This window comes from Oryzias latipes, chromosome 21 (genome assembly GCF_053564925.1).
Source record: "Oryzias latipes strain Hd-rR chromosome 21, Olatipes_Hd-rR_3.1".
NCBI classification, from domain to species: domain Eukaryota; kingdom Metazoa; phylum Chordata; class Actinopteri; order Beloniformes; family Adrianichthyidae; genus Oryzias; species Oryzias latipes.
In genome coordinates, this window is record NC_136257.1 from 29,079,366 (window position 1) to 29,105,481 (window position 26,116).

The window sequence follows — 26,116 nt, forward strand, 5'->3', positions numbered from 1 at the left end:
GAAGAATATGCTGAGCCATGTTACAATTCGACACTGCAAACTAGGCTTGCAATGATTAAAAAATTTTTTTTTATTATTTTTTATTAGACATTCTAGATATTTTACCTGGTTTGAAGTTGTTTTAATTTCTCTTTTCAAGCTTCTTATCAAAATCCGTGGAGAGTTTTCTGTCTTATTTAGAGGCAGGATCTAGAAATGAGTTTTTAAAATGAGTCAAAATCCTTTTGGTCCGTGCTCTTGACAATAGAAAAACTTGATTTAAATATTTAAAAAAAATGTAATGTAATGCTTTGTTCAATTTTAAGAGCGCTATTTTAAAGTTCAATAAATGTTGCACTAAATTACCCCTAGCAGTGAATGTGAGTGTGACCCAACTGGTGGCTTGTTCAGCTGGGTGACTCTAGTGACCCCCGTGACCCCAAAAAAGATTCAGTGGGCTCAGAAAATGAAAAATAAATAAATAAACTAGTTAACATTTGAATCATCATCCGCCCAGGCCAGATCCAAAATTTGAACCTGCCAAGAAAACGTGCATTAAAAAAAGAAATGAAGTGCGATTTTAACCCTTGTGCTATCCTAGGCACTTTAACATTGGGAGTTGGGTCTTCTAGACCCACTAGACAGTGCTCTGAACCTTTTATCTTCAATGATTGGTGATCTTCACTGGTGTCCATGGATTACATGAAATCTTTCCACCTTTATCCACCTATGTCATGATAGGAAGAACACGTCAATGGAAGGGTGGAGTCATCTAAGATAGCACAAGGGTTAAAGGTAAAGGTGAAATGTTTAGTCACGGTGACTTCATGTGAACAAAAAAAAATCTGAATTTACGAGAATAAAATCCCGTAATTTTAGGTTGTTTTTTTTTTGGTGGCCCTAAAACTCCGTCGTACATACATGTACCGGTACATGTATTTATAGTTGGAGTTTGAGTTTGATTTTATTTGGGTGTCATGCACTCGTGCCCAGCTCGCATGGGCTTATATGACACTGGAAGAAAACAGAGTACAGTGAATGGCCGTCACAGAACTAAAATAACAATATACAAAAATCCACCCAATCAGAGTCAAACAAAATACAGAGTTTCCATTAAGTAGAGCCTTTGCTAAAAAAGTTGCCAAACAGACAATTTCATTTTCAAAAAGCCAACGTAACATTTTATCTTTAAATAACCAAAAAAAATCAGGGCATTTCTTTTCTATTACCTCATATAAACACAGTCTGTGTTTTTCATACAAAGGATAATAAAAAAAACAAAAAAAAAAACAATACAGTTATATGTAATTGACTGTATTGGTTCCGCTCTAAATGAAGTCAATTCGGTTGCCATATTTTCACAATGCTGATGGTGCCATATTGTATGTCATCAGTAGGCAATGATTGGTCCAATTAAGTAGGAGTCATTGTTTCTATGGCCACCAAGCAATCATCCCCAGTCTAAAGAGAGCTTGTTGGAAGTCCCCACTACTTAAAAGCAAGCTAGTGGGGGCCAACAGGCACCACCTACTTTAACTGAGGCATCTGATTGGTAGGTTTATAACCTTAATAACAACAAAAACATATCATGAAAAAATAGGCTTTTTAATAACTAGTAAAAGTATTCGAGCAAGAATGGTTACTCTGACTAATAGAATGACTGAGTAACAGCTGTTTATTTCTCAATACAAGTCTATGGGATTTTGGGTTCTTGGAACCAGTTGGTACTTCCTGTTTGGAAGACGAGGTGAGGGGGGGTCCCTCAGTCCAGTTCTCATATACAATCAATGGTATATACAGTACATAACGTGAATATGCCAGAACAGAACATCCTTAATATACTCAATTCTGATTCTGCCCTCAGCAGTTTTATTACCATTAAAGTCCCTTCCCTCATGGAGTTAATCCTCGCCAACCTCTGATGGGTCACGCTTGATCGTGGACTCAGGTTTCAGTTTGGGATTAAAGCTTTTTGTTCAATCTAAAACTCCTCTGTGCCAGTTGTAGGGGTCTGACTAAAACTGGATTGAACAAGCAAAGTCCCCTTCCTCACCACCATCATTATAATAAACGGTGGACAGAGAAAAGGTTTAAAATTTCTATTACATTCGATCGAGACGCCGCCAAAAATCCAATCCATGATAATGTAAAACAAAGAATTTGTTGAGTCAGATCGAAAATTATCCCCGAGTCCTATCAGTTGGTCAAATCAATGAGCTGACAACACTAAAACCCGAGCCTTAATTGAGTTATGCTGGATGCACAAACACACACCCTTTTAGCTTTTCCCCATCTTCTGTGGGTGGATGAAATCTTACAATTAAATAAGAGGAAAGAAAAGAGCAAGATTATTAGATTATTTCAGAAGAATACAACTAAAACCCTGTTCTCTGCACATCAGTTTATAGCAATAACAGCAATTTCCCCGTTTATTGTCCTGTTTGTCATAATTGTGAGGCCTGGCATCAGCTTTCCCCATCTTTCACTTACTTGCATTATGTGAAGGTGCCAACTCTGTCTTCTAAACCATAATGCTGAGAATCCTCTGCCATCAACTGATCGATTGTTCTTCCTTTTCAGGACATCCACCTCCTGCTGTCTGAGCGGTGTGGAAGGCCTGGAGATGCTGGTTGACTCAGGTAGCTCTCAGCTCAGTCAATATTTGGGAGAAAAGCTGATTTTAATACTGAAACGAGTTTCTTACATAAGAAGAAATTCAGAGGATCCAGTTTTTTTGTGCCATAAAATTAAACCATATTATTGTAACAGAGATATATTCTAAACTCCATTTGAAAAGATGATTTCCCACTTTCCTGCAAAATTCTTCACACATGAATAAAAATTTGCGATAAAAACGTACAGACTCTGTCTTTATAAAAGTTGTGTTTTCTCATTTAATCGCGTTAATAACCGGGTTTGAGTGAATATATTATAGGTTCACTTCTATATTAAAGAGTTTGTCCAATATACAGTCCAATGGAGGATTCTACTGGAAGTGGGCATTACTGTGGAATAAATAAAAGAAAACTATATATGGTACTACAGAATCTGTTTAGTCATATTTTCAGAACAAAACTTTAAAACTGTTACATTTCAGTTCTTTTTTCATTTCCATACTTTATGTGTTACTGTCACATGTACAACAACATTTAAAAAGTGCTCTCATTCATTAAAAAAACAACAAAACTAATTAATTTGCAACTAATAAATAAAAAGTGCATTATATAGTTACTTAAAAACAGAAAATTTAAACTAATGTAGAACACTTTATTTACTATATAATTATATTCCATTACAAAAAAAAACAATAAAATTTGTTGTGACTGTTTTAATCTTATCTTTTTCTGTTCAGTTAAATTGAGAAGGCTATAGGGGGTGCACAGTGGTGTAGTGTGTAGCAATCTTGCGCCACAAAGAGAAAGCCCTGCTTCAAATCCTGGCTGTGGTAGCATGTGTTTTTATTTTGGGCACTGTGGTTCTCTCCCACATTCCAAAAACATGCTTCATAGGTTAACTGATGATTCTAGGGGTCGGTACGCAGGACTTTGGTTCGTGGACCGGAACCGGTTTCGAGTTCCCTGGATGCACAGCTCCAGACGGGACTGCACCGACGATGACATCCAGATCTTCCGGGCCTGGGCAGTCGCCAGCGGAAAAATTCACCAGTTTCCCATCAAACTGCAATAATACGGAACGAACTTTCAGTTTAAATACACCCAAAGTAAAAAGTGTTGTACCTGACCTTGATACAGACGTTCCAAATTGGTCACTGAAATATAAAGTTTGAATCCATGAACTATCCTAACAAGAACTCCAAAACATGGGACTTCCATCATTTCTGCTAGTTGCTTTGCCCCACCCTTGTAATTCCTGGCCAATGAATGAAGAGATCTTTAGTCACGTTGTTGTTGTTTTTTAATTAGCTTTGGTTCAAAACAGAAATTTCTGGCTGACGGCGTCTGAATACAGACCAAACGCAGGGTTCAGGACTTGATCCAGACCAGGCCCGGACCAGCAGACTTTTCCAGTCTGAATACACTCTAAAGTGTCCCTGACTATTAGCGTGGGTGTGTGGCGGACTGGGAACCTGTCCAGTGTGAACTCCACCTTTGACCAAGAGCAGCTGGGGATAGGCACAAGCAACATCACGACCCCTAAAGGGATTCAACTGGATTAGAAGAGAGATGGATGGATGAGTCCAACTAAAATGTGGTAGGATGTCCTTCCAGCCCTCCAAACCAGCAGCCATAAACAGAAATAAAGGGACATAAATAGAAAAGAATCGTGGACATGTGGTACTTTTAATGTTTGAAGCAAAATACACAATCAAAGATTCACGAATATCTATATATTGTCTCCTTTCTATTCTTTGACTTTTCCTTTGCATCCCTTTGCTTGGTATGGTGCATTTCTGGGGCCATATGTGCTTTTATTACCATTTTACAGCACCAAAGATGAGCTCTAAGCACCGTTATTATGTTGTCAGAGGAGAGTGTGGCCGGGTTGAGATGTCCCATCTTTAGCTTTCTTCACTTGCTAATGCGGACAGGCCCCTTTGAGAGGATGATTATTATGCTGTCAGTGTTTTTCTTTGGAGAACCATTGGCTTGAGTTGTTCCATTTTCTCTGAGATGAGCCCACGCTCTTAAAAGCTGAAGTGCTGCTGTTTTTGTATTTAGCTTTTCTTTTTTTTTCTTCCTTTTCCCAGTTGTGTTGCTGTAACATGAGAGGAGAACTGGACTAGTTGTCCCTTGTAAGTCTGACAGTTGCGTGGTCGAGTATTGTTCGCTGCTTAAATCACTGCTTTGGATCATGGAGGATATAAGTGCACTCTTCTTGGAGACGTTAGTGTTCATTTTTGAACACACATCTCAGAAAAAAGTGACATAGAAGAAGATGATCTAAATCATGGGCTTCCAAACTGAAGCAAAAACATTCTGGATTAAATTTGTGAATTTTTATTCATTTTCTGCATTTCTCCTCCATTGTTGTTTCAAGAGGGGATTCTTAGCTTACATGGGATTTCTTTTTATTCATATTTGTCATTTGTTGGCGATTTTTATCGCGGAACCTGAGAGGTACCAAAGATGATATTTCAAGCTTTAATCAAGGAAAAAAGGATTCCTTTCTTAAGTTGTTTTTTTTTGCCATGATCTTATGTAATAATAAGTCCACAGAGCTTCATTGTTGGGTGACTCCAGTAGACATCTGTGAGCAGAAAAGGGTGAAGTGGCTATTTTTTCTATAGATAGTAGACTTATAAAAGGTGTTAGGCAATGATTATAAAACTGTAAGTTAAACTTTTTAATTAAAGACATTTTATTTAAACAAAATTACAAGTAGGCCTACTATTTTGAGCTTTTTTCCTGTTTGAGAAAAAAGGGAAATAATCAAAGCTCTGATTAAAAAATGGGGAAATTGTTTTTATTATTTTAACACTTTTAATAAAAATGTTATTTTGACTTTATTCTTAAAGTTGGAACATTCAATGAAAATGTAAAAAAAGGAAAAAAATATATAAAAAAATATAAAGTAGGACAATTGTTTACTCTAATTTAAAAAAAAAATCTCTTAACTGTAGTGAAGAGACTAAAGTATAACAAACAAACAAACAAGCAAAGAAATCAAGACAAGTTTTAATTTGAATACTTAAATGGACAACTAAAAAAAAAGATTTGTGATTTTTTGCCCTTTGGTGAATCATGATTTAATACAAAAGATGTGTAATTTACTAATAGAAAATTTGATTTTGATTTGATTTATATACATAACATAACATCATTTAAAATCCATTACTTAATCCATTCATTAGAAAACAAATTTTAATGAGAAACTTGATCTTTTCATTTCTTTATCTGCTCCATACTTTTTACTGATTTATACTTTTTTTTCATTATTCTAAAATGATCACATTTAAGATAATGTTCATATTCTTTTTTTTAGGAAACTGATTTCTTTCTTAAAATATTTTTGGTTCAAATGGACTTTTATTTATTTGATATTTTCCAACTTTATTGTAAGTTTAAGTTTTAAAAACATAAAAGTTTTTGTTTCAACTAAGACGTTTATTCTAAGGAAGGTAATGTTGCTGTACTTAACTTTTGAAACTTTCCCAAAGGAGTGCTTAAAGTAATCAGAGTATTTGCTCAGCTGTCAATCATCTTGTGTGTAGACCCCGCCTCCTACGGAAACAGGGAGGCTGTCCGACACGTGATGGCTTCAGTATGGCGGAGGAGTTGGCTGAGTGTCTCCAGCGCAGCGGCTCCTGAAAGCCCGGCTCCGTGGATGCTTCGGGGGGAAATCCTGCGCGTGACTCTTCTCACTCCAGGTTGTGTGTCGATTGTGTGTTTTCTAAATCAAGCTGTCACCTCTTCTTTGTTAAAAGTTGCTGCGCCCTCCTCCTCTGTCCCGCAGCCAGACAGTTATTTTCCTCCTCAGAGTTTCTACTAAACCTCAGCTACCAAAAAGGATGATGTTGCGCAACACTCCCACAGTTCCGAACCCCCGCGCGCAGCGGTTCTGGCTCCATTCTCACTTTTGGGTTTGTTTTTGTGTGGTGAAAAGTCAACCGAACCCAATCAGAAAAACTTACAACACTGAGCCTAGTTTTTTTGTTTTGTTTTTTTACATTCATATTTATTTTCAGTAAAAGTGGGGCAAAAGCTGCCAGATGTTTAGAACAGTTGCGCCACGCGCTCCAAAGCGCACTAAAGAAACTCTGTTTACCGGCGACTTTAGCTGACAGACAGCGCTTCAGCTGTGGTTTGTGCGCGTGCGTGAGAAGAAAGCGGTGTCTGTGCTGAAGCCGCAGCTTTGGGTGTAAACTCGTGTCTTCATGAAGTGTAAACACAGCAGCAGCGGCGGCAGAAGCAGCAGCAGCGCCGCTACTCGCTCTGCCAAGACTCCCGTGGAGCCTCACCAGTGGAAAGAATTCACGCGCTCTGGCTGAGAGTCACTGCAGGCCCCACAGCAGCAGCAGCGGGGTCACCAGGGAAACGCTCAGATGATGCAGATGGAGACCAAACCCTGTAGACCTTCCACTTCATCACATTAGTGCTCAACATGCAAACTCGCATCATTATGAAAACTTTGACAAAAGCAAAATGTTAGATTTTTTAGGAGGAAATGACCTTGAATGAGTTAAAGGTGAAGTGTGAAGATTTAGTATTTTGTGCAAAACAGTTTGGGCAAAATATTTAAACCAATTTGAGGTAAAAGTTCTTTAAAACTTGTGGATTTCTTTGGGAAAAAATATCCGTATTAGAAATATTGAACCTAGATTCTTTTCATTTTTATTTTTTTTAACAATCTGTCTCTTAATAAACGGTTAAGAAGATGAATGAATGAATGAATGTCTCTTAAAGTTTAAGACCCATCTACGGTTTCCGTTTTCATAAAAAAGAAATCAAAATTACATTTCAGAAAGCAAAAATAATTGACAGAAACTCAATAATAACCAGAAAAGGTTGGTATTATGGGATATTGCTGACTGGATGATGCCATTTGTCCATCGTTTTAACTAAAAAGTTATTCAACATGAAGTGATAAATCATCTAATCAGCGATATCCCATAGTACCTACCTTTTCTGGTTTCTCATTGTCTTTTGTTTTTCTAACATTTTGTTTGCTGAAATGTATTTTTGTTTTGGTTTCTGGAATGTTTCTGAAATGCAATGCTGTTTTTTTTTATTTTTTTTTTAAATATTTGTTTTGCTTTTTTAATTGTGGTTTTGATCTTTAAAATATTTTCGTGTCGAGTGATTTATTGATGTGATTTGTCCTTCAGGGCCACCGTATAAACCTGCCTCCCTATTATCGCCTGGGGTCATTCTTGAAAGAAGTTTTTCAAACCTGAATACATTCTTCAAAACCCAAACTGAACCAATTTCAATGTAGTCATTTGGTGTTTTCCATATTATTATGAAAAATGATCACGACAAAGGCCTGTTCTAGACCTGGTGATGCTTCGTCTTTTAGCCAGTAGAACACCGCCTGTTCAGATGCAATTGTGAGATTACTTGAGAGATCTTTCAGGAATCATGAGATCACTGAGTAATCTCTGGGTTGAAATCTCTTCCCAGACATCCTGTCTAGTGCACATGTGGGCTCCTTCTCCTGCTTATGATTGAGTGTTGATGTCTTGTTTCCTATCCTGACATGATGTCACAAGTAAGAACTTTATTTTACAAGATGAACATTTTGCTGTAAATGGCTTGTGTTATATTTATTTATTTTACCAAATTTGATTTGTTCTGATGGAATACAGTTCTACGTACTACCAGGGACTAGTTAAAACATTTTGCAGTGAGATCAAGGCTGTTCTGATTTTCAAGCACTAGGCGAAAAGTGCCTACTGCATTCCATCCATCCATCCATCCATCCATCCATCCATCCATCCATCCATCCATCCATCCATCCATCCATCCATCCATCCATCCATCCATCCATCCATCCATCCACCCACCCACCCATTTTCATCCACTTCTCCGGAGGACAGGCTTTTCTCTTCCTGGATTATTTCCTCCAGCTCCTCCAAGTTATTCCTTGGCCAGGTGAGAGATGAAGTCTCCTCAGTGCTTTCTGATTCTTTCCCAGGGTGTCCCCTCGTTGGGACATGCCTGGAAACCCCCCCCCCCCCCCCCCCCAGGGGGGTTGCAGTTGATGGAAAGGGAAGAAGTATAAGCACTTATTGCAATCTAATAACTAGTAATAACTAGAGGATTAGTAAGACTAGGTGGTTTTTCTCTCTCTGTGGTTTTCACCCTCTTGTTCAGGCAGTTTAGCCCCCAAAGTGAGTGATATTGTGTGTGGCTTACATGATATTTCTTAGCAGTTTGATCTTCTTTAGCCTTGGCATTGTATCTGGAAATGTGTGAACACAAACCAAACCAGTTGGAGACGTGAAATTTATTTGTATCCTCCAACCATTCCAACAGAGTTTGCAGTACTGTATTAGTGTCAAAGCTAACTGATGTACCTCATTCTGGTAGGAAGGATGCTTTGTTGCTTGTGATGCTGCCACATTTAAGGGTCTTTTTAATGATATGAAGCAGGGCTCTGAAAACCATGTCCAAGAATCTTGTCTTCACCTTACCATGTAGTCTTATGTTGTCTTTTAATGCTTTCGTATTAATCAAACTATGACTACCATTGAAACCTGCCTTGAAATGGGCTGGCTTGTAGTAAGGCATCTCAAAATTAAGGATGTCTTCCTGTATATGCCAACTCCGGTTGGTTTTTCTGTTGTTACATCACAACAACGAAGAAGTTTGTGGCGACGGCGGTGCTACTGTTCAGTCTTTGGGTTGATTTTAAAACCAGTAAGCAAAATAAAGATTTGAAGACAGCTCCAGGTTGCTCTGATTTGTTTCTGGTTTGGAGGGAGAACAATCACAGTTCTGCAGCTTTGTATTGGTCTCAGTTTTTTAGAAGACATATTCCAGGAATTTTTCATCATTGTTTTCTTGATGAACCAATTATCTTCCCATCTGCTATTTTTTTCCTTGTTCCTTTCTGGGTTTCTGTGACATGAGTTAATAATCGACAGTAAGTTGGATACTTCCACTAAAGCAATAAAAGCAGACAAGGGGAAGATTCAAATCTGTGAAAGGAATACAGAGAATCGAACTGGCAACCATACAAAAGCTCTCAAGCTCAACTGATGTGATTTGAAGCCTGATGAGTCCTTGTGTTGATCCTTGGGGTCAGCCGATTAGTTCATTGCTCTGAATCATTCTCCCACGTCCAGCCTTTTTATACTGGGTTTTTTCTCACATCACCAGGAATAAACCTATTTTTAATGCTTGCGCTTTGCCAGGACCTCGGCCTAACTTTGAACCTCCGGCAGCATTCTAAGATCAGTTGGCAACCATTTTGCTGTTTGATAGGACATAATTGCTTGTATATTTTTGTGTCTGTTGAGGCTGTTGTAGAGGTTGGGTGCTCTTTGATATTTGAGATTTGTTTACCAGCTTTCTAAACTCTTTTACAAACTTTTACAAGCATGGATAGCAATTATCTCTGGAGATGCATTCTGAAGTAAACATGTTCATCACATCTGGGTTAAAAGGGTTATAAGTTAACATAAAACTAGCTAAAACCAACTGATACTGACACGGAGAAAAAAAACTTTGCGTTGATATGCAACACTTCCCTACCTGTTGGAATTACATTAATTGCGTTAAAGGTTGAAGAGTTGGGGCAATTGGAAGATTGTGTGTTATTTTGTGTCACCCGTGACTTCTTACATGTTATTTTGTGTCACCGGTGACATCTTGGGCTGCGTGGTGGAACAGTGGTTAGAACTCTCGCTGTTAGGCAAGAATATATGTTCCAGCTGGGGACCTGAAACAGAATCACCAATGGGGGACCTTTCTGTGTCATGTCTGTGTGGAGTTTGCATGTTCTCTCAGTGCATGCGTGTGTTTTCTTTGGGGGCTCCGGCTTCCTCCCACAATCCAAAAACATGCACCATTGGTTAATTGGTTACTCTAAATTGTCCCTAGGTGTAAATGTGAATGCGAGTGTGCATGGTCCTGTTTTGACCTGCCTCGTGGCCCTGCAACGGACTGGCGACCTGTCCAGGGTGTTCCCTAACATTGCCCACGGGTTATGTTGACATGTTGACATTCTTTCAACTACTGAAACTCTTCAACCATTTACACAATTAATGTAATTCCTGATTTTGCAGATATGCAACACAGTAAATGTTCCTATGTGTTACAATGCAAAGCTAATTCATGTTCATTGCGTTAAGTCTCAAAGAGTTATTGTATGTCAAAGAACGTGTATTATTTAGGTATCCCTGATGATATCTCTGGTGTTAAAGGTTTAAATTCTGTTATACTTTTTTTGTTGAATCAATGGGACATCATTTGATAACTTGTGCAGTTAAACTTAACATGTTTTTCTGAAATGTATTAGAATGCACCACTTCCTTTTCAGCTCTCTGATTCTTATTTTTGTCTCAAGGGAGATATCATTTTGTTCCCAAAGCTACTTTTATCAGCGTCAGAATCCGTTAGAATTACCCTAATTGCTAAGCGGTCGAAGTGTTACAATAGTTCAAAGATCATGTGTTACTTGCTGTTATCAAAGAGTTAAGGTACATTTCCGTTATATGGTTTCCTTCTTCACACCACTAGATGCCACGCCTTGGTACGAGTTGAGTTTTGATTACCATAGATACTAGCCTCAAAGTGGATGGGTTTGTTGTAAAGCATCTTCATCTTTGAGAATATGTTCATGTGTGAGCCAACCCCACCTTGGTTTTTCTGTTGTGTTACTTCAACGGAGAGCGTTGTGGTTACGGTAGTGCCACTATCCGATCTTTGGGTTCATTTTAGAGCCTTTAAGATTCGAAGAAAACTCCAGGTTGCTGTAATGCTACATTCCCCCTGGGCATTTGCTGTTCATTTAAGAACGCACCATACGCATTCTGTGGTGTTCATACTGGACAAACAGGTAGCGAAAAGGAGGGGCTTCTTTTTTTTTTTTTTTACAGTTCAGTAGCGCATGTCCACCACCGTCAGTTGGAAGAGGCTTTGTATGAAACATCAAAGTGGTACAAATCGAGTGTATCTTGCTCCAGGCTTTTTCTTTCCCAGCTGTTCCGATATATGAAAGACTTGGTGTCATAGAATTCCAGCCGGGCACAGACTGCAATCATTAAATTCTCCTTCATTATCGACACGGGTTTACAGGCATTTACAAAGACTTTACAATGAAAATGGTCACTTGTACACAAGTTGATGTGGCTGGTGCGAATGTAGCTTTCGTTTCTGATTTGGAGGGAGAAGATCATGTTTCCAGACTATAATCAACAAACACATCTGGTGACTCTTTGACCTGCTGGTCATCTGGAGTCTGGTAGCGCTGCAATGCAGCCCATGTCAGTGTGGTTGGAACCACAGCCTCCAGTGTTCTTAAAAGGTATGCCATCATAAAAGTGGAAATGCAGTCAATCAGTGTGGAGTCTAACTCTGATCTGCAGCTTTCAGCTGCCTTCCTTATTCACATTAGAACACAAATGTGCATTTTCTGACAGTTCCAAGTTTCACCCACTCATACACTCTAAGCAACACCACCACACAACCTGATCTGAACCAGAAAATGTTTGTTCAGTTGTTTAAAACGTTCCATGTACGTTTACCTAACCTGCAGCATTGCTACCAATGATTTTTGTCCAGATGTCTCTTGGGCAAAAATCATTTTGTTTCCTTGTCCTGTAAAAATGACAGAATAGCCCAATCAGAAGAGGACCAAGCAATCAATATATTAGGCATTAGGTTTTTGCTTCTAGTTTAGACAAACTCTAGGCAACGCTGTCTATACATGTTTCTAAATAGCAGAAAGAAAATGTTTCAGCTGAGCAAAAACACAAAGTTGAAATCTGGGGAAATGAAACAAGAACATTAGGGTCGTTTGGAGATGATTGAAGGTAAACATGTGAGTATTTATTCATTCTTTCTTCAGTATGTCTACATAAAAACAGGCAAAAGCCAAGAGGTTAAAAGTAAAAGGATTTAGGAAGAGTGTGAGTAATTAGGAAAGTAAAGTGGAGTGGACTTGTGTCATGCAGTACATGCTTGTGCTTGGCTTACTGCCTGGAAATATGTCACTTCCTTCTTTTTCGTCGACTCCAGCTTGTTGCTTTTTTTTGTTACCAAGACAACGACATGGAGATTTTAGTCCACGAATGTCAGCAGGCTTGTGTGCATCATCACTATAATGTCACTTTAATAGTTGGAGGTGAAAATGCAAACAGAATAAAAAAACCAGCAACTGAATAAAATCTAAGTTTTCCTGAGTTTCTCTTCCATTTTCATGCCAAAGCTTTTCGTTTTGAAATTGAGTGGGTGGCAGCGTTTAAAAAACTTTCAGCGTCACTTCTGCGGTAAGTATGGCAGAAGTGTTGTTTTGGCAAAAAAGAGCTAAAACATTTGTTGATCTTCACATTGACCTCATATTAGCAAAAGCACTCCTTTCACCATAATATCAGCGTGTGGGCAACAATTCATGCACATTAAAATGCTGCTCACTTGCTGTGATTAGATGGACGTTTCTTAAATGGCTGCTAGCAAAGACAAAGACTTAAACTAAATTGCTGTTCATAAAGTTATGCAGCTGATTGGTATCAGATCTGCAGTATATACAGTTCTGTCAGATTTCATCTTGGTAAAATCCCCATCAGGCTTCATGGAGACGGTCTCTGTGAGGAGAGCAGGCCTGATCAAAACTCAGAATCTGGTTTCAAATTGGTAGTTAATAATAATAATAATTGATACTTTATTTATCCCACAATGGGGAAATTCTTCTCCACATTTGACCCATCCCCTGGGGGAGCGGTGAGCTGCAGCCAAACCGCGATCGGGAGGCAGTGGCGTTAAGAGTCTTGCCCAAGGATGTTAATTGCTCGCCAGTACCATTGTTCATTCCCCTGGAATTGAACCCTGGATTCCTGCGTGGTAGCCTTTAAAACTTACCAACCGAGCTACCCAGCCGTTTAAACTAAATATAGAAACAACTGCAAATGGGTGTGGCCAACAGCCAATTAAAGAGACCGTTGGGAACAGGAAACAAGTAATAATTGGAATTTAATTTTAAAACAAAGTAGCAAACAATGAGAGAACTCTGGCAGCTAAAAACTTAAACCAAGATGGGAAAAAAGAGGAAATTGGGTTGGGTGTCTGATGTTATTCATGTAAGATTAGTTACAAGATTCAATGAAAATATAAAGTAAAGTGTTTTATAGACTGTAGTTGAAGAGCCACTCTAAAACTTGTATTTTGGTGTTGTTAAGGTCTTATTGTTTCCTATTTCTGATGATGGGGGACATATATGAATGAAATTAAGCTTAAATTTGCATTTTTGTGAATTCATTATTCAAATTGTTGTGAACCAGAAGCAGATGAAATAGTGCAGATTCAAAAAGCCTGTAGGTGTGACGTAGAAGCTACAATTGGCAGGCCACAGCCTCGTCTGTGCTGGCATTTGCCTCAAAACTGTACTACTGGATAGCTCCAATAATACTCACCACTTTTGCTGCAACTGTAAAGTTAGGTTGTGAGGGGCTGTAAGCTAGCGGGAGAGGGTATAAACCAAGGCTATGTCCGAATTCCCACCCTAACCCCTATATAGTGCACTATTTAATGCATACGCCATTTTGGAGTGCTGCCCGAATCTACAACTCCAAAATTTGGTGCCCTAGAAATTTCCCAGAAGTCCATGCGAAAAACCAGTGTGCATCGATGCTCACTAGATTGGCAAATATAGACCACAATGCATTGCGTCAGAGCAATTTTTTCCAAAAAAATGTTTGGTTAATTTTTAGTAGTTAGGGGATAGGGTGGGAATTCAGACGCAACCCAAGAGTTCTCAGCAGTGGGGAAGGAAAGGGGGGCTGGGCTTCTCTTTCTTAAATCTGTTGTCTTATAAAAGAACTCAAGTCTTTTGATTTTGGCTAAGAACTGCATAATAATAATTAATTAAACATTAATTAAAGTTTCCTTTTTTTGCTGTAACATTTGTCTATTTCGCTTTAAAGTGTTTAGGGGACTGTCTTGCTTGCAAAACAAGCCTCCAGTGGTTAGTTGGTGAATAAATTGGACAGCTATTATTTTTAAACGTAATTCAATTCAATTCAATTTTCTTTATTTCAAGCACAAATAAAAATAAACACAAGGGTTTAAAATAGACAGATAAAACAAGACCGTGTGCTTGAAAAGGAGTGGGTTGAAGAGAAATCTTGTATGATCCCACAGCTGTGTTACAACACCTGATGATCTGCGTATATGTTTATTTACAGTTTTTACATGTTATACATTCACAAGAAGTGACATTTTTGTTTTTATTGATCATTTCTTGCCTTGTACAATTCCATCAGTAACATCTTGTAGGTTTTTTTGAATGCATGTAAACTTTTGGTTTGTTGTAAACCTTCATTCAATCCGTTCTATAAATCCACACCACAAATTGAAATGCACATTTATTTTTTTCTTTTGTAGTGTGAATGCACCGCATTTTGAAGTTCAGCTGATTTCTTAAATTGTAACTCCCATTTCTGTCCTTCAACATTTGTTGTTTGTTTATTAGTAGCATGTTATTTCTGGCTTTATACATGATGAGTGCAGTTTTCAGTTTCACTAGTTCCCATAATTTCAATAGTGCGTTTGAAATGCACCTCAATCTGGAAGTTAAGGAAATGCACCTTAGCCTGCAAACTCTAACATTGTTAAGGATGGAGGCAACTAGGAATAACAATGAATTGAGCACCTCGGCAGAGCTGAAGCTTCTGGTGCCTGAGAGATTTGCATTAACATCCGAAAATGCCTCTAATCTATACAAATGCATAGACAAATAAGTAGGAATCTATCTAAATAGCAGATAAGTCTGAAAAACCTGTTGATAAAATCAAAACGTTTTCTATTGTAGTGGTTTTCCTTGCATTTACATTACTGACGTAAAATGCAGGTAAGCAGCATAAAACATTATGTTGCCATAAGCCTTTATTTCTAGCAAGGCCAATTTGTGCACTTTGGTTTGAGCAGACTGTAAGTGTTTTATATAAATATCGCATTTTTAAATAGATATTGTCCTATTTTTCCACTAACAAGAAAAAGGCAGAACTAAGTTAGTCCATAGAAAACAAGCGTTTCCTCTACTCGGTTGAATAATTTATGCTCAATCAGAGCTGAGAGGTTGAAGAGCTTTTCATGGCACGCAGGTTTTTTAATGATTTATTTCAGAAACTAGGCAAGGGGGGTCTCTTTAATTGTTGTTTACATCTCGCTGTCCAACTGCATGTTATTTTAATGCCACTAAGATTGTGCCTGACAGCTTTCAAAGTGCTTTGGAAATGTTTATTAAGTTGCTAGAACTGTTTTTCTGTCTGGCATCATGAAAAATTCAAGTTTCATTCATAAAAAAACGACATGTCTGCCAGTTTAAAGTGTAAGAACTGTTTTCAATAGGATGGTTGAGGAAAAAAACTGTTGAAATTTGAGAGCAAAAATGTAAATGTACTAGAAAAACTTGTAGAACCAAGAACACACGAGGCTTTTGTCCATTCGTATTGACCTAAAGAGGCAGTGAGTGTGCGTGAAATGCTTCATGTATTTTTTACCAGTTCTGTCTTTGACCTGAAGGTTTGACCTGAATATCTATTTATCATCCGTGACATTTGGACGTCATGTGGGCTGTGCGAAGTTTGCATACAAGTTGTTTTGAGAAAACTAAACAAAAGCAGTCTGTCTGTGTTATTCGTTGTACTCTGTTTACACCTGTCGGATTTAAAACCTCTACTATGTTTGTTTCTTTTATTTATTAAGAGAAAGGCAAATATCCACAAGTTTAATGTTGGTAATTATGTATAGTTGTTGAAGCACAAATGACTGGTTTTAATTTAGTTTTTTTCACAGGTTATGTATTTTACTTTAGGAGTGTATTTCCTAAACTGACCTTGATGGCTAAAGAATTCACCTCTACATAAAATGTAATGACTTATCACAAAGTTGATGTTTTTGAGTTAAATATTATGAATGATCACCATTGGTATGACCTAAAATCAAAATCAGTTTCCTGCGTCTTCTGAGAAGTCTTAAATGAACTTCTTTTAATTTAGTCAGTTTCTCTGGTTCCTCAGATGTCATAGGTACGTAGACTGTGATTAGTCAAACAGGGTTGGGTTCTAATTATTCACACAGTCAAATTTGTTTCCTTTAAAATAAATTAATAGGAGTTTGAGAGGGTATTTTTTAAATTGAATCCCAACCCTAACCCTTCACAAACACCTACACAAAGAGCTGTTCTTGTTCCTTAAACATAACTGTTCCAGCAGTGGATGCAGTTTATTTTTTCACAAACAGATATGTGGCTGGAAAGTGATTATTTTTCGTTGTTGCAACCCAAAATAAAGTTTCATTAGCAAAGTTTGTTTGCTGAGTGTGAAATGAAAGTCAAATGATGAGAGAACGATGGATAACTTTGTACAAGAGATGAAAAAATACAACTTTATGAAAATGTGTGGGCGGAGCTGTGGTTGTTTCTTTTTCCACCCTGGTGGTTACTAACCTGGTCATCAGTACCTACTTACTTGCTTATTTTTTAGCCCAGTTTCTGCCGATCAACAGGATCAGGTTAATCCAGCTGAGAAATGACTGAACACGCCTTATCTACGTAATCACCAGTAAATAGGGTGTGTTTAGCTGGAAGACAAACAGGGTAGCCTTTGAGGGTTAAGGACAGACCACTGCTCTTGAGGGTAGAATTAAATCCTTAGGCTAAACTTGACGTATTTGTCCGGCTTCATCAGTTTGGTTGATCCCATCTGCAGTCAATGAATAGACAACTGCCACAAACTAAGAACTTTAGAGGAGTCTTAGATCAGCATTAGTAGAGGATAACTCAAAACTGCTTGCTTTATAAAATTTGGAGTATACTGATCTTAATTAATAACTTTAGAGCCAACTTACCGGTAAGTATAGAGTGCCTGTACTCTAAGATGACTGAGATGAAAGTAGCTTATCTTAAATGTTAATTCTTTCCTACTTGTCACAGACGTTTGTTGTCCCTTGATATACAATTCAAGGCTTCATCTTTTCATCATCATTATTGTCTGACTTTCTTCCTTTATTCCTCACAGTGCTACTGTTGGGCAAAGGAAGTTGAACCCTCTTCAGAAGTGACCACAGTGACCTCATGGGGCCCCCAGTGATGACGCCCTGAGAAACAGTCCTTCTGTGTTCCATCTTAGCTTAGCTTGGAAACACACGACGTCTGCTTCACCGAACTCAGCGGGAGCACTGACAACCCCCAAATGTTCTCCACTGCCCCTGTTTCACGTCTGCACGAGCAACCAAAACATGAACTCTCACAATCATCAAGGTAAGGCCCAAAAAAGATTTGTTGATTCGTCGATGCAAACACACTTTTTGCTATAAAAGCTGCAGTTGGTTTTCTTCTCTTTAACTGTGCATGGTTTTTGTGTGAGTCCTTCAACAGATTTAAACTAACAAGCAGTTAGGTTGCATTCATAAATGATGACTTTAGAAAGGGCTCGATTTGTCACGTTGGCTCTGCAAAAATCCCTCCCTAATCACAACCATGACTGAGGTTTTAGACTTTTTACTTCTTCAGATTGACCATGTCAAAGACCAGTTCTTTCTTCTTTTCTGCTCTTGATTTGTTTATTGAAGTCATTTCAAGAGGAACCAAATCCCAGCTGGTTGTTTCTTGCTGTGCTATTAATGGCCTCAGTGCTTGCATCAACCTCTTGTCTGTTGAACTGTGGTTGGGTCGGGAGCCAAAAGCATTTGCGTCAGCAGCAAAGTTTTAGGTCGTCACATAGTGGGGAATGCTGGCATGAGACAGAGGTATCTGTGATTTGTATCATCGTGTTCCTCTTCGTAACTTTTTGAATGCATCTTGTTACATAATTGAAACTCTGTGTGGGCCATTGCTTTGCTTGTTTTTTCTTTTCATGTCTTAGCCTGCCTTGTTCATTTCCCAGATTGTGTCTATTCAACTTTGAGGTTTTCAGCAGATCTTTTCTAGTTTCAGTTTTTGGATATTTTGCTTTTTTTTTGTCTTTAAAACCGTTTGACATGTGGGATAGATCCTCCTGTGAGTTGCACAGCACCTAAAAACTTTTTGCCTGACTTGAACTTGGATGGCAGCAGCTGCAGTGTTGACTCGCTGCTCTGCATTTTCAAACTGATCTCTCGCCTTGCTGTCAGAATGAGAACAAACTCTCCACCGCAACACCTCCTTTCTGTGGTCTCCTCTCCGGCAGAAGCAACCGGTGGCCTGTCCTGGCTGAGAGGCATCCTGCATTAATAAATTGCAGCAACTCCCCTGTCTGGAAGTGAAACAGAGAGGAGGCGTCGGCTGCTGGAGGCTATAGAGAGAATGTTAAAAATGCTCGGGCTTGTGCAAAATAATCAAAGGGGTGGAAACAAACAAATGGTTAATTTAATAATTGCTTATATTCTTTGTCCAGCCATGTTTCTGCCACCTTAAGAATTTTTCTTTTACCTTGTCTATTGCTGCATTTAGCTGGTTGTGTAGAGAATCTGGCAGCTTTTTTTAAATTCCATTTTGTAGAACTGGCATTTTTTCAATACTATTTGTTTCCAAAGCATCTCACTGTTTTTATAGGTATTTCCCTCAATTTGGGAGAACTTCTTGTTCACATTTGTGCAGGACCTTCTCTAGATGTAGTATGTTTTGGGACTCTTTCACAGTGGACTGTTTTTTTTTTACCCCATAAGGTCATTTTACTTTGCTCACTAAGGGTCTTTTACCTCAATAGTTTGACTGTAGTGTATGGACGGTGCCAGAGAGGGCGCTGTTGGAGAATCAACATCTACAGTGGGGCAAAAAAGAATTTAGTCAGCCACCAATTCTGCAAGGTCTCCCACCTAAAAAGATGAGAGAGGCATGCCATTTTTATTACAGGTATACCTCAACTATGAGAAACAAAATGAGAAAAATAATCCAGAAAGTCACATTGTCTGATTTTTTTAAGAATTAATTAGTAAATTATGGTGGAAAATAAGTATTTGGTCACCAAAAAACAAGCAAGATTTGTGGCTCTCACTGTAATTTCTTCTGTCCTCCACTGGTTACCTGTATTAATGGCACCTGTTTGAATTTGTTATCTATATTAAAGACACCTGTCCACAACCTGAAACAGTCACACTCCAAACTCTACTATGGCCAAAACCAAAGAGCTGTCTAAGGACACCAGAAACAAAATTGTTTTTAAAATCAGTAAAATTGTCATTTTTGTTTCAATACTAATACGCATAGATTTTTCAGACTTGTAATATAAAGTTTGGATTTCGTAGGAGGTTTTTTTGCTCTTATTTTAATGTTTTTTTTTGTGTGACCAACTAAAACCCTTTAAAGTTTCCTAAAAAGTATTAGATTGTTCATAATTTCCATTTATTTCCATTTATGCTAGATGTTTACTAAAATGATATTACCCAAAACAAAGCCTTTTTTCAGTGTTAATGTTAAGGTTTCTGCAATCACAGCATCATTTAGCTGTTTTTCTCTAAACATCTGTAAACTTTAAAGACAGTTCTCAGCAGAAAAAATAATGTGGACTTTAAATAGTTTGTTATTTGTGATCAAAGGGAAATGCCGAATTTCGAAATACTGGGCCAAAGTTACTCCTTTGCTGTAGAGTGATTATTGGAGGTGTGCTTTTTGACTAAATAGTCCGGAAATGGAAAGATTTAAAAAAATAAATTCAAGCAGCATCTTTTATTTTTCCATGTCCAAAAGTCTTTTCTGCAGAATATTTAAGCTCATGCGACATTTTTAAACTTTAAAAGTGAGATATATTTTAATTTCTTCCCTTTTTTTCCCCTGTAGTTTCTTTTAAATGGCTCATAATCACTAACTTCACTCAGACTTGCTTCTATCAAAAGCTTTCAGTGGTAGATTAGAAGAAAGCAGCTCGATCTGGTCCAGGCCACTGAAAATGTAAAATAATCTTCAAAAGGAGAGCTTAACACCTGCTTGGCCCCATGATGGTTCTTCCTCTGCGGATGGATGGCAGTGTGACAGAGAAAAGGCTGGAGTGGTAATTGTTGGGTTTTAGTTAAAAGCTTTGGAAATTGTCATGAAGCAAAACACCGCTAAAAAGAGCACATAGAAGTGAGAAGCAGAGACATTTTACAGACACAGAAATGCATTTGTTGCTTCTGCAGAACGCTCCTTGGGGGGCAGATGGATGGAAATCAGAGTAAATTCTGATTTTAAAAAAAAAGGAAGACAATGAAAGCAGCACTGGGTAACTTGAATTAATGCTTCACCATTGTCTTCCTTTTCACTGATATTCAGAATATCTGATTCTAGTAATTACATAGAGGAATTTCTTCAGCCTGGAATAAAACCGGAGATGAGTTTTGGTTTGTTCTCTGAAGATGTTCTTTTGCCTAAGAAGAGGGTTTTTCTTTCCAATCTACTAGCTAAAAGCTATCCTAAATCTTTCTGGCCTTTAAGCCAGTAAGCTGGAATGCTTGGAAAGCGTTCCCTCTGAGGGGGCAGTTCTGTGGCAGCTGAATCTTGAAACTATTTTTAATGACAAGAAGTGGTGCTAAATATAACCAGTGTGGATTCAGCCAGGTTGTGGAGTCTGTTAAAGATGGCGAGATTTCCAATCTGGAGATTAACTGAAGAACTGACCTCTACTGTGAAGATTACGGGTGAAATGAGACTCCCGCTGTTATGAAAAATGCTCGGATGCACGCAGAGGAGACTCCCTCTGCAGATGTTACGGCACATCTGGCTGACAGGTGTGATCTGCAGGTCAACTGGGGACAGTGGGGAGGAGGGGGGAGGAAGGTCCGGCGGGTCTCTGAGGACATAATCCTTCTCTGCAGCATACAAAATCAGAAGTTCACAGCGGTTACGCAATCCCTGCGAGGAGGGGCTCAGCTTCTCCAGCTGGAATGAACTTTTTCAGGGATTAAACCAGGGGAAAAAGCTGCTGCAGAGGTTTGATGGACAGTCCTGGCTGGCAGGTTTGTCCTCATGTTACCACTGAACTGATGTAAGGATCCACATGTTGGATGCCCATCTACCAAAAACCGACTCGGGTCAGTGGGTGCCATAAGGAAAGTGGTAACATTGATCATTTTCATGTGCTTTTGCTGCTCAGCTGTAACAGCTCCGTCTTCAAAGACATTTCCCAGAGATAGTTAACCTGCAGAAGCCTGTTATATGCTGTGTTTGCAGCTCAGCCAGGAAGCAGCAGAGAGCTCATTACAGACACAGTCTTTTTGCTTTGGTTCTACTCAGAAGGTCATGATTGAGGACGTTCTCTGCCTGTCCAGGTACAGTTGCTGCTTAAAGCCTTAACGCTGTGTCACACAGCCGTTACGGACACTTTGCACATAATGCACGGACGAACATTGGTCATACGTGAATGTAGGTGGAAAAAGGGAAAAAAGGTTGAGGTCTTTACGTAAAATTTTTCCAGATGTATTACAAATGTACCACTTTTAAACCACGGAAGAAGTATGAATAAACCACGCAAAGAACACGTAAATTAACGTAGAAAATACGAATGTTTTATTTATGAAGTCAAGATTGTTGCAATTTAAAGATTTAGTAAAATAGAAATAGCAAACTTTATTAGCCATGCTCAAAGTCAGAAACAGAAAGCCTAAAATATTTGTTTTTACCTCAGAATAGGCCGGCACAATAAATCGCGAATGTATCGTTATCGCAATATCAAGCTGTGCAATTCGCATATCGCAAAAGATGACGAAAATTGCAATAAATGGTTACCTTAAAGGTGCAAAATTAATCTTATGGCAGCTTGAAGTGTTGAACGGATCAAACGAATCCCTTTATGCATTTGACCATTCGGATGGACCCCTTCATGGTGTAGACTAATTGGATTGAGCCCTTTTATGTCAGATGCTGGCCTCCTAGGTAGACTAGGGTTGACTATTATTTAAATTACAATGTTGCAGTAAAATAAAATTATGTTTTTGGTTGTTTTTCTATTTGTTCATTTATTGCAAGCTATATCGTCACTGCAATATTGATCACATTGCGAGTTTTCCTCATATTGTGCAGCACTACCTCAGAAGATAAAAATCACAGGAGGAGATGTGATTTTAAGTTTCAAGTTGCTCGTACTGCTTTAAAGCAGAAATATTTTGCTTTTGTCAGGGTAAAGTTTGGAGTGCTCAGCAGGAAATTCTGAAAAGTTAATTTTTTAATTTAAAAAAGTATTTATCAAGGAGAAACTTGACCTTTTGTAATTTGTAGATGCTGTGTAGTTTGTGTGACATCCTACAGGCACGTAGGTGCACACCCCATGGCATTCGCAATCGGGCGGTAGAGGCCAGTACTCGCACCTTACTAACCACTAGAGTGTGGCATAAGTGCATTGTACAAATCATCACACATATTTCATAATTGTGAAATTCATAAATATTTGGACAGAGACACATTCTTTCTAATGTAGTTTCTCTATATTACCACTGTGAATTTTAAATAAAACAACTCAGATGCCATTGAAGTTCAGACTTTCAGCATTTATTCCATGGGTTAAACAAAAAGATTGCATAAAAATGTGGAAAAACCGAAGCATTTTTTAAACACAATCCCTTCATGTCATGGGCTCCCATGGAATAAAAGCTGAAAGTCTGCACTTCAATGGCATCTGAGTTGTTTTATTTAAAATTCCCTGTGGTAATGTACAGAAACTAAATTGGAAAGAATGTGTCTCTGTCCAAATATTTATGGTCCTGACTGTATACATTCTAATTTCACGACGTCCCTTGTGGTGGTGGAGACGAGGCTCTAGGGAACTGCAAGTCACACCTACGTTCCCCTTAAGATTCAGCCGCTCCTCTATATGACCCTCCATGGACCCGGACAATCCAAACACCTGCAGCACCCATACGGATCACCCCCTGTACGGGTGCATGTAACGAAGTCTTAAGCTAGAAGCATGGCAACATTTCACTGATCTTCATCTGATAAAACCCAAACAGCGGAAGAATCACCTGGAGGGTTAGAATTCCTTTATCTACAAAATGTTGTAAAATCATTAATTAAGTTTTGTCAGGATTTGTGCTCAGAAAGGTTTTGAACTCTTTTCTGTTTTGTTTTTTTCCTGTGATAGTACAGGCTGACCTTTCAGCATCTGTGAGAATCTTTCTAAACTGGATTAAAGTCTACAACAAGGGTACCAAAAATATTATGATGTTGCAGTTTCTCAAAATGATTAAAATAAATAAATAAACAGCTCTGATTATGTTGGAGGATCTCCGCATTAGGGGCGACAGTGGCTCAGGTGGTTGAGCGGGTCGTCCAATGACCGAAGGGTTGGCGGTTCGATCCCCGCTCCCACCAGTCAAAATGTCGTTGTGTTCTTGGGCAAGACACTTCACCCTCCTTGCCTTCAGTGTGGCTCCACTGGTGTGTGAATGTGCATGAATGGTCCCGGTGATGGTCAGAGGGGCCATAGGCGCGAAATGGCAGCCATGCCTCTGTCAGTCGGCCCCAGGGCAGCTGTGGCTACAACCGTAGCTTACCGTCACCAAGTATGAATGAGGAGTGAATGAATAATGGACACAATGTAAGCGCTTTGAGTGTCTTGAAAAGCGCAGATAAATCCAATCCATTATTATTATTATTATTATTATCAAAACTAACCGTATGTTCACATGAAGGGGCATAAGAGCTTAGCTTCTAAATTTAAAAGGTAAAAAGCCCTGTTAAGCCGGAAAGGTTTCAGTCTGAGCTGTGTGAAGACACAGACATTTTAACCTTGTATTGGATAAACATGCTTGCTATTTTGGATTTTCGGGGATAAACGAGTGGGTGGTTGTTTTTCTAAATGCCAAGTATATTTTTCAGGTATAATTAGCCGCAGTCAGTGAACTTTAAAGATCTCTGAACTTTTAAAACGGGCAAATTAAGATTAAAACGTAAACAGCCGGCGCTTGAATGGGTAATTTTCTTTTTATTTATTTCTTTTTTTTGAGAACTGGATCTGAAAAAGAAAGGAGGAACAGTTTAGTATTGTAAATGCAAAAGTCTTTTACATTCTGTAAATGTAAAAGACTTATTTATGGGATTAGTTTAATAAATGATCCCCTCATCTTCAACGACTCAATGAGGATTAACATTTTTCATGAAATCTTAAATGCTATGATGGAGTGCTACACTGATTGGCTGTTAAAGTGTAAATTCAGTCTTTTTAGATCAATTTGCGTGCGAAATAGAGAATTAAGTTGAGTGGTTTGATATTCAACCTTAATCAGAACACCCTTAAGCATGATGGGTGACTGCAACTTATATTCAATTGATTCATTTGTAACCTGAAATGACCAACATATGAGAAAGTGATCATATTTACTGAATGGACATGTAGAAGTGTAATTGCTTCCATTGTTCAGTGGTCGTTGATTGTGTTTTTCACCCTTTTACTGACAAATGTCTGAATGAATTCACTCATCTCTCGTGTCACTGTGGAAGAATGTTGGCTCCACTTCTTTAAAAGCTCATGTCTGTCTATTGAGGTTTGTAAGCATTCATGCATCTGCAACACTGCAAGCCTTTTTCTGTTTTCATCTTCTTGTTTTTTTGCTTGTAAGCGCTGAGATTAAGATCACTAATAGCGTGTGAGTGTTGAAGTAATCAAATTTTATTCAAGCTTTTGCTGTTAGACAGTTGCCCTCAAATTTGCCTGAGGGAAAGCTCTGGTGCACAGAGGAGACCGCGGTCAGAGTGCAATGTTGAGCTGTGTGGCTGTATAACAAGCCCAGATCGTCAAACCTCAAACAACAGCGCATCAGCACAAGTATCTCACACCAACCATACAGTCAGTTTGAGATTTTTGTGCCAAAGGAGAATTGAACCAACTGTACAGTTGGTCTTGGATGCTTGTGCTGAAGAAGAAAAACCAACCATACAGTTGATTTTAGATGTTTGTATTGAAGAAGAGAGAACCAACCGTACAGCTGGTTATATCTGTGCTAACGAAGAGTTGAAAAAACCATATAGTTGGTTTCAGATGTTTGTACCGAATAAGAAAGTACCAACCCTGAAGTAAGTCTAGGATATTTGTGCTGAAGAAGAACCAATCGTATAGCCAGTTTCAGATCCTTGTACTAAAGAAGAATAGAACCAACTATACAGTTGTTTTCAGATCCTTGTGTTGAATAAGAAAATGCCAGCCGTACAGTCAGTTTGAGTCAGTTTGTGCTAAAGAAAAAAGGACTGACGTACTGTTGGTTTCACATCCTTGTACTAAGAAAAAAAAGAACTGTTTCTGAACCTTAAACTGAAGAAGGATAGAACCAACTGTACTGTTTGTTTCAGAAGTTTGTATTGAAGAACAAAGAACCAACCGTACTGTCAGTTTCAGATGTTTGTAGTGATCTGCTATGGATGGTTGACATCAGACCTGTCCGTGTTGTTCTTGGTTGCAACAGTTTTGTTTTGTTTTGTTTTTTCTGCGTTCCCATAAGTTTTGACAATAAGCATCCTGACTGAAGCTTGTAGCTCTTTACAAAGTTTCACTGGGAGCAGAGCCACTATTAGTGTGTACATAGGACGTAAAAGCCTTTAAAATATAAAATTTGGGTCTCATTTTTCTTTG

General features: G+C 38.5%; 1 protein-coding gene across 1 annotated transcript in view; it reads left to right on the forward strand.

Annotated features, from left to right (window-relative positions):
• Nucleotides 1–6,151: 6,151 nt before the first annotated feature.
• Nucleotides 6,152–26,116, forward strand: part of hdac4 (histone deacetylase 4) — a 137,017-nt gene continuing 117,052 nt past the window's right edge. The window contains exons 1-2 of the mRNA XM_011489953.4: nt 6,152–6,307; nt 17,621–17,862. Coding sequence (XP_011488255.1) covers nt 17,841–17,862 — 22 coding nt within the window. The 5' untranslated portion in view covers nt 6,152–6,307; nt 17,621–17,840. The remainder of the gene's footprint in view (nt 6,308–17,620; nt 17,863–26,116) is intronic.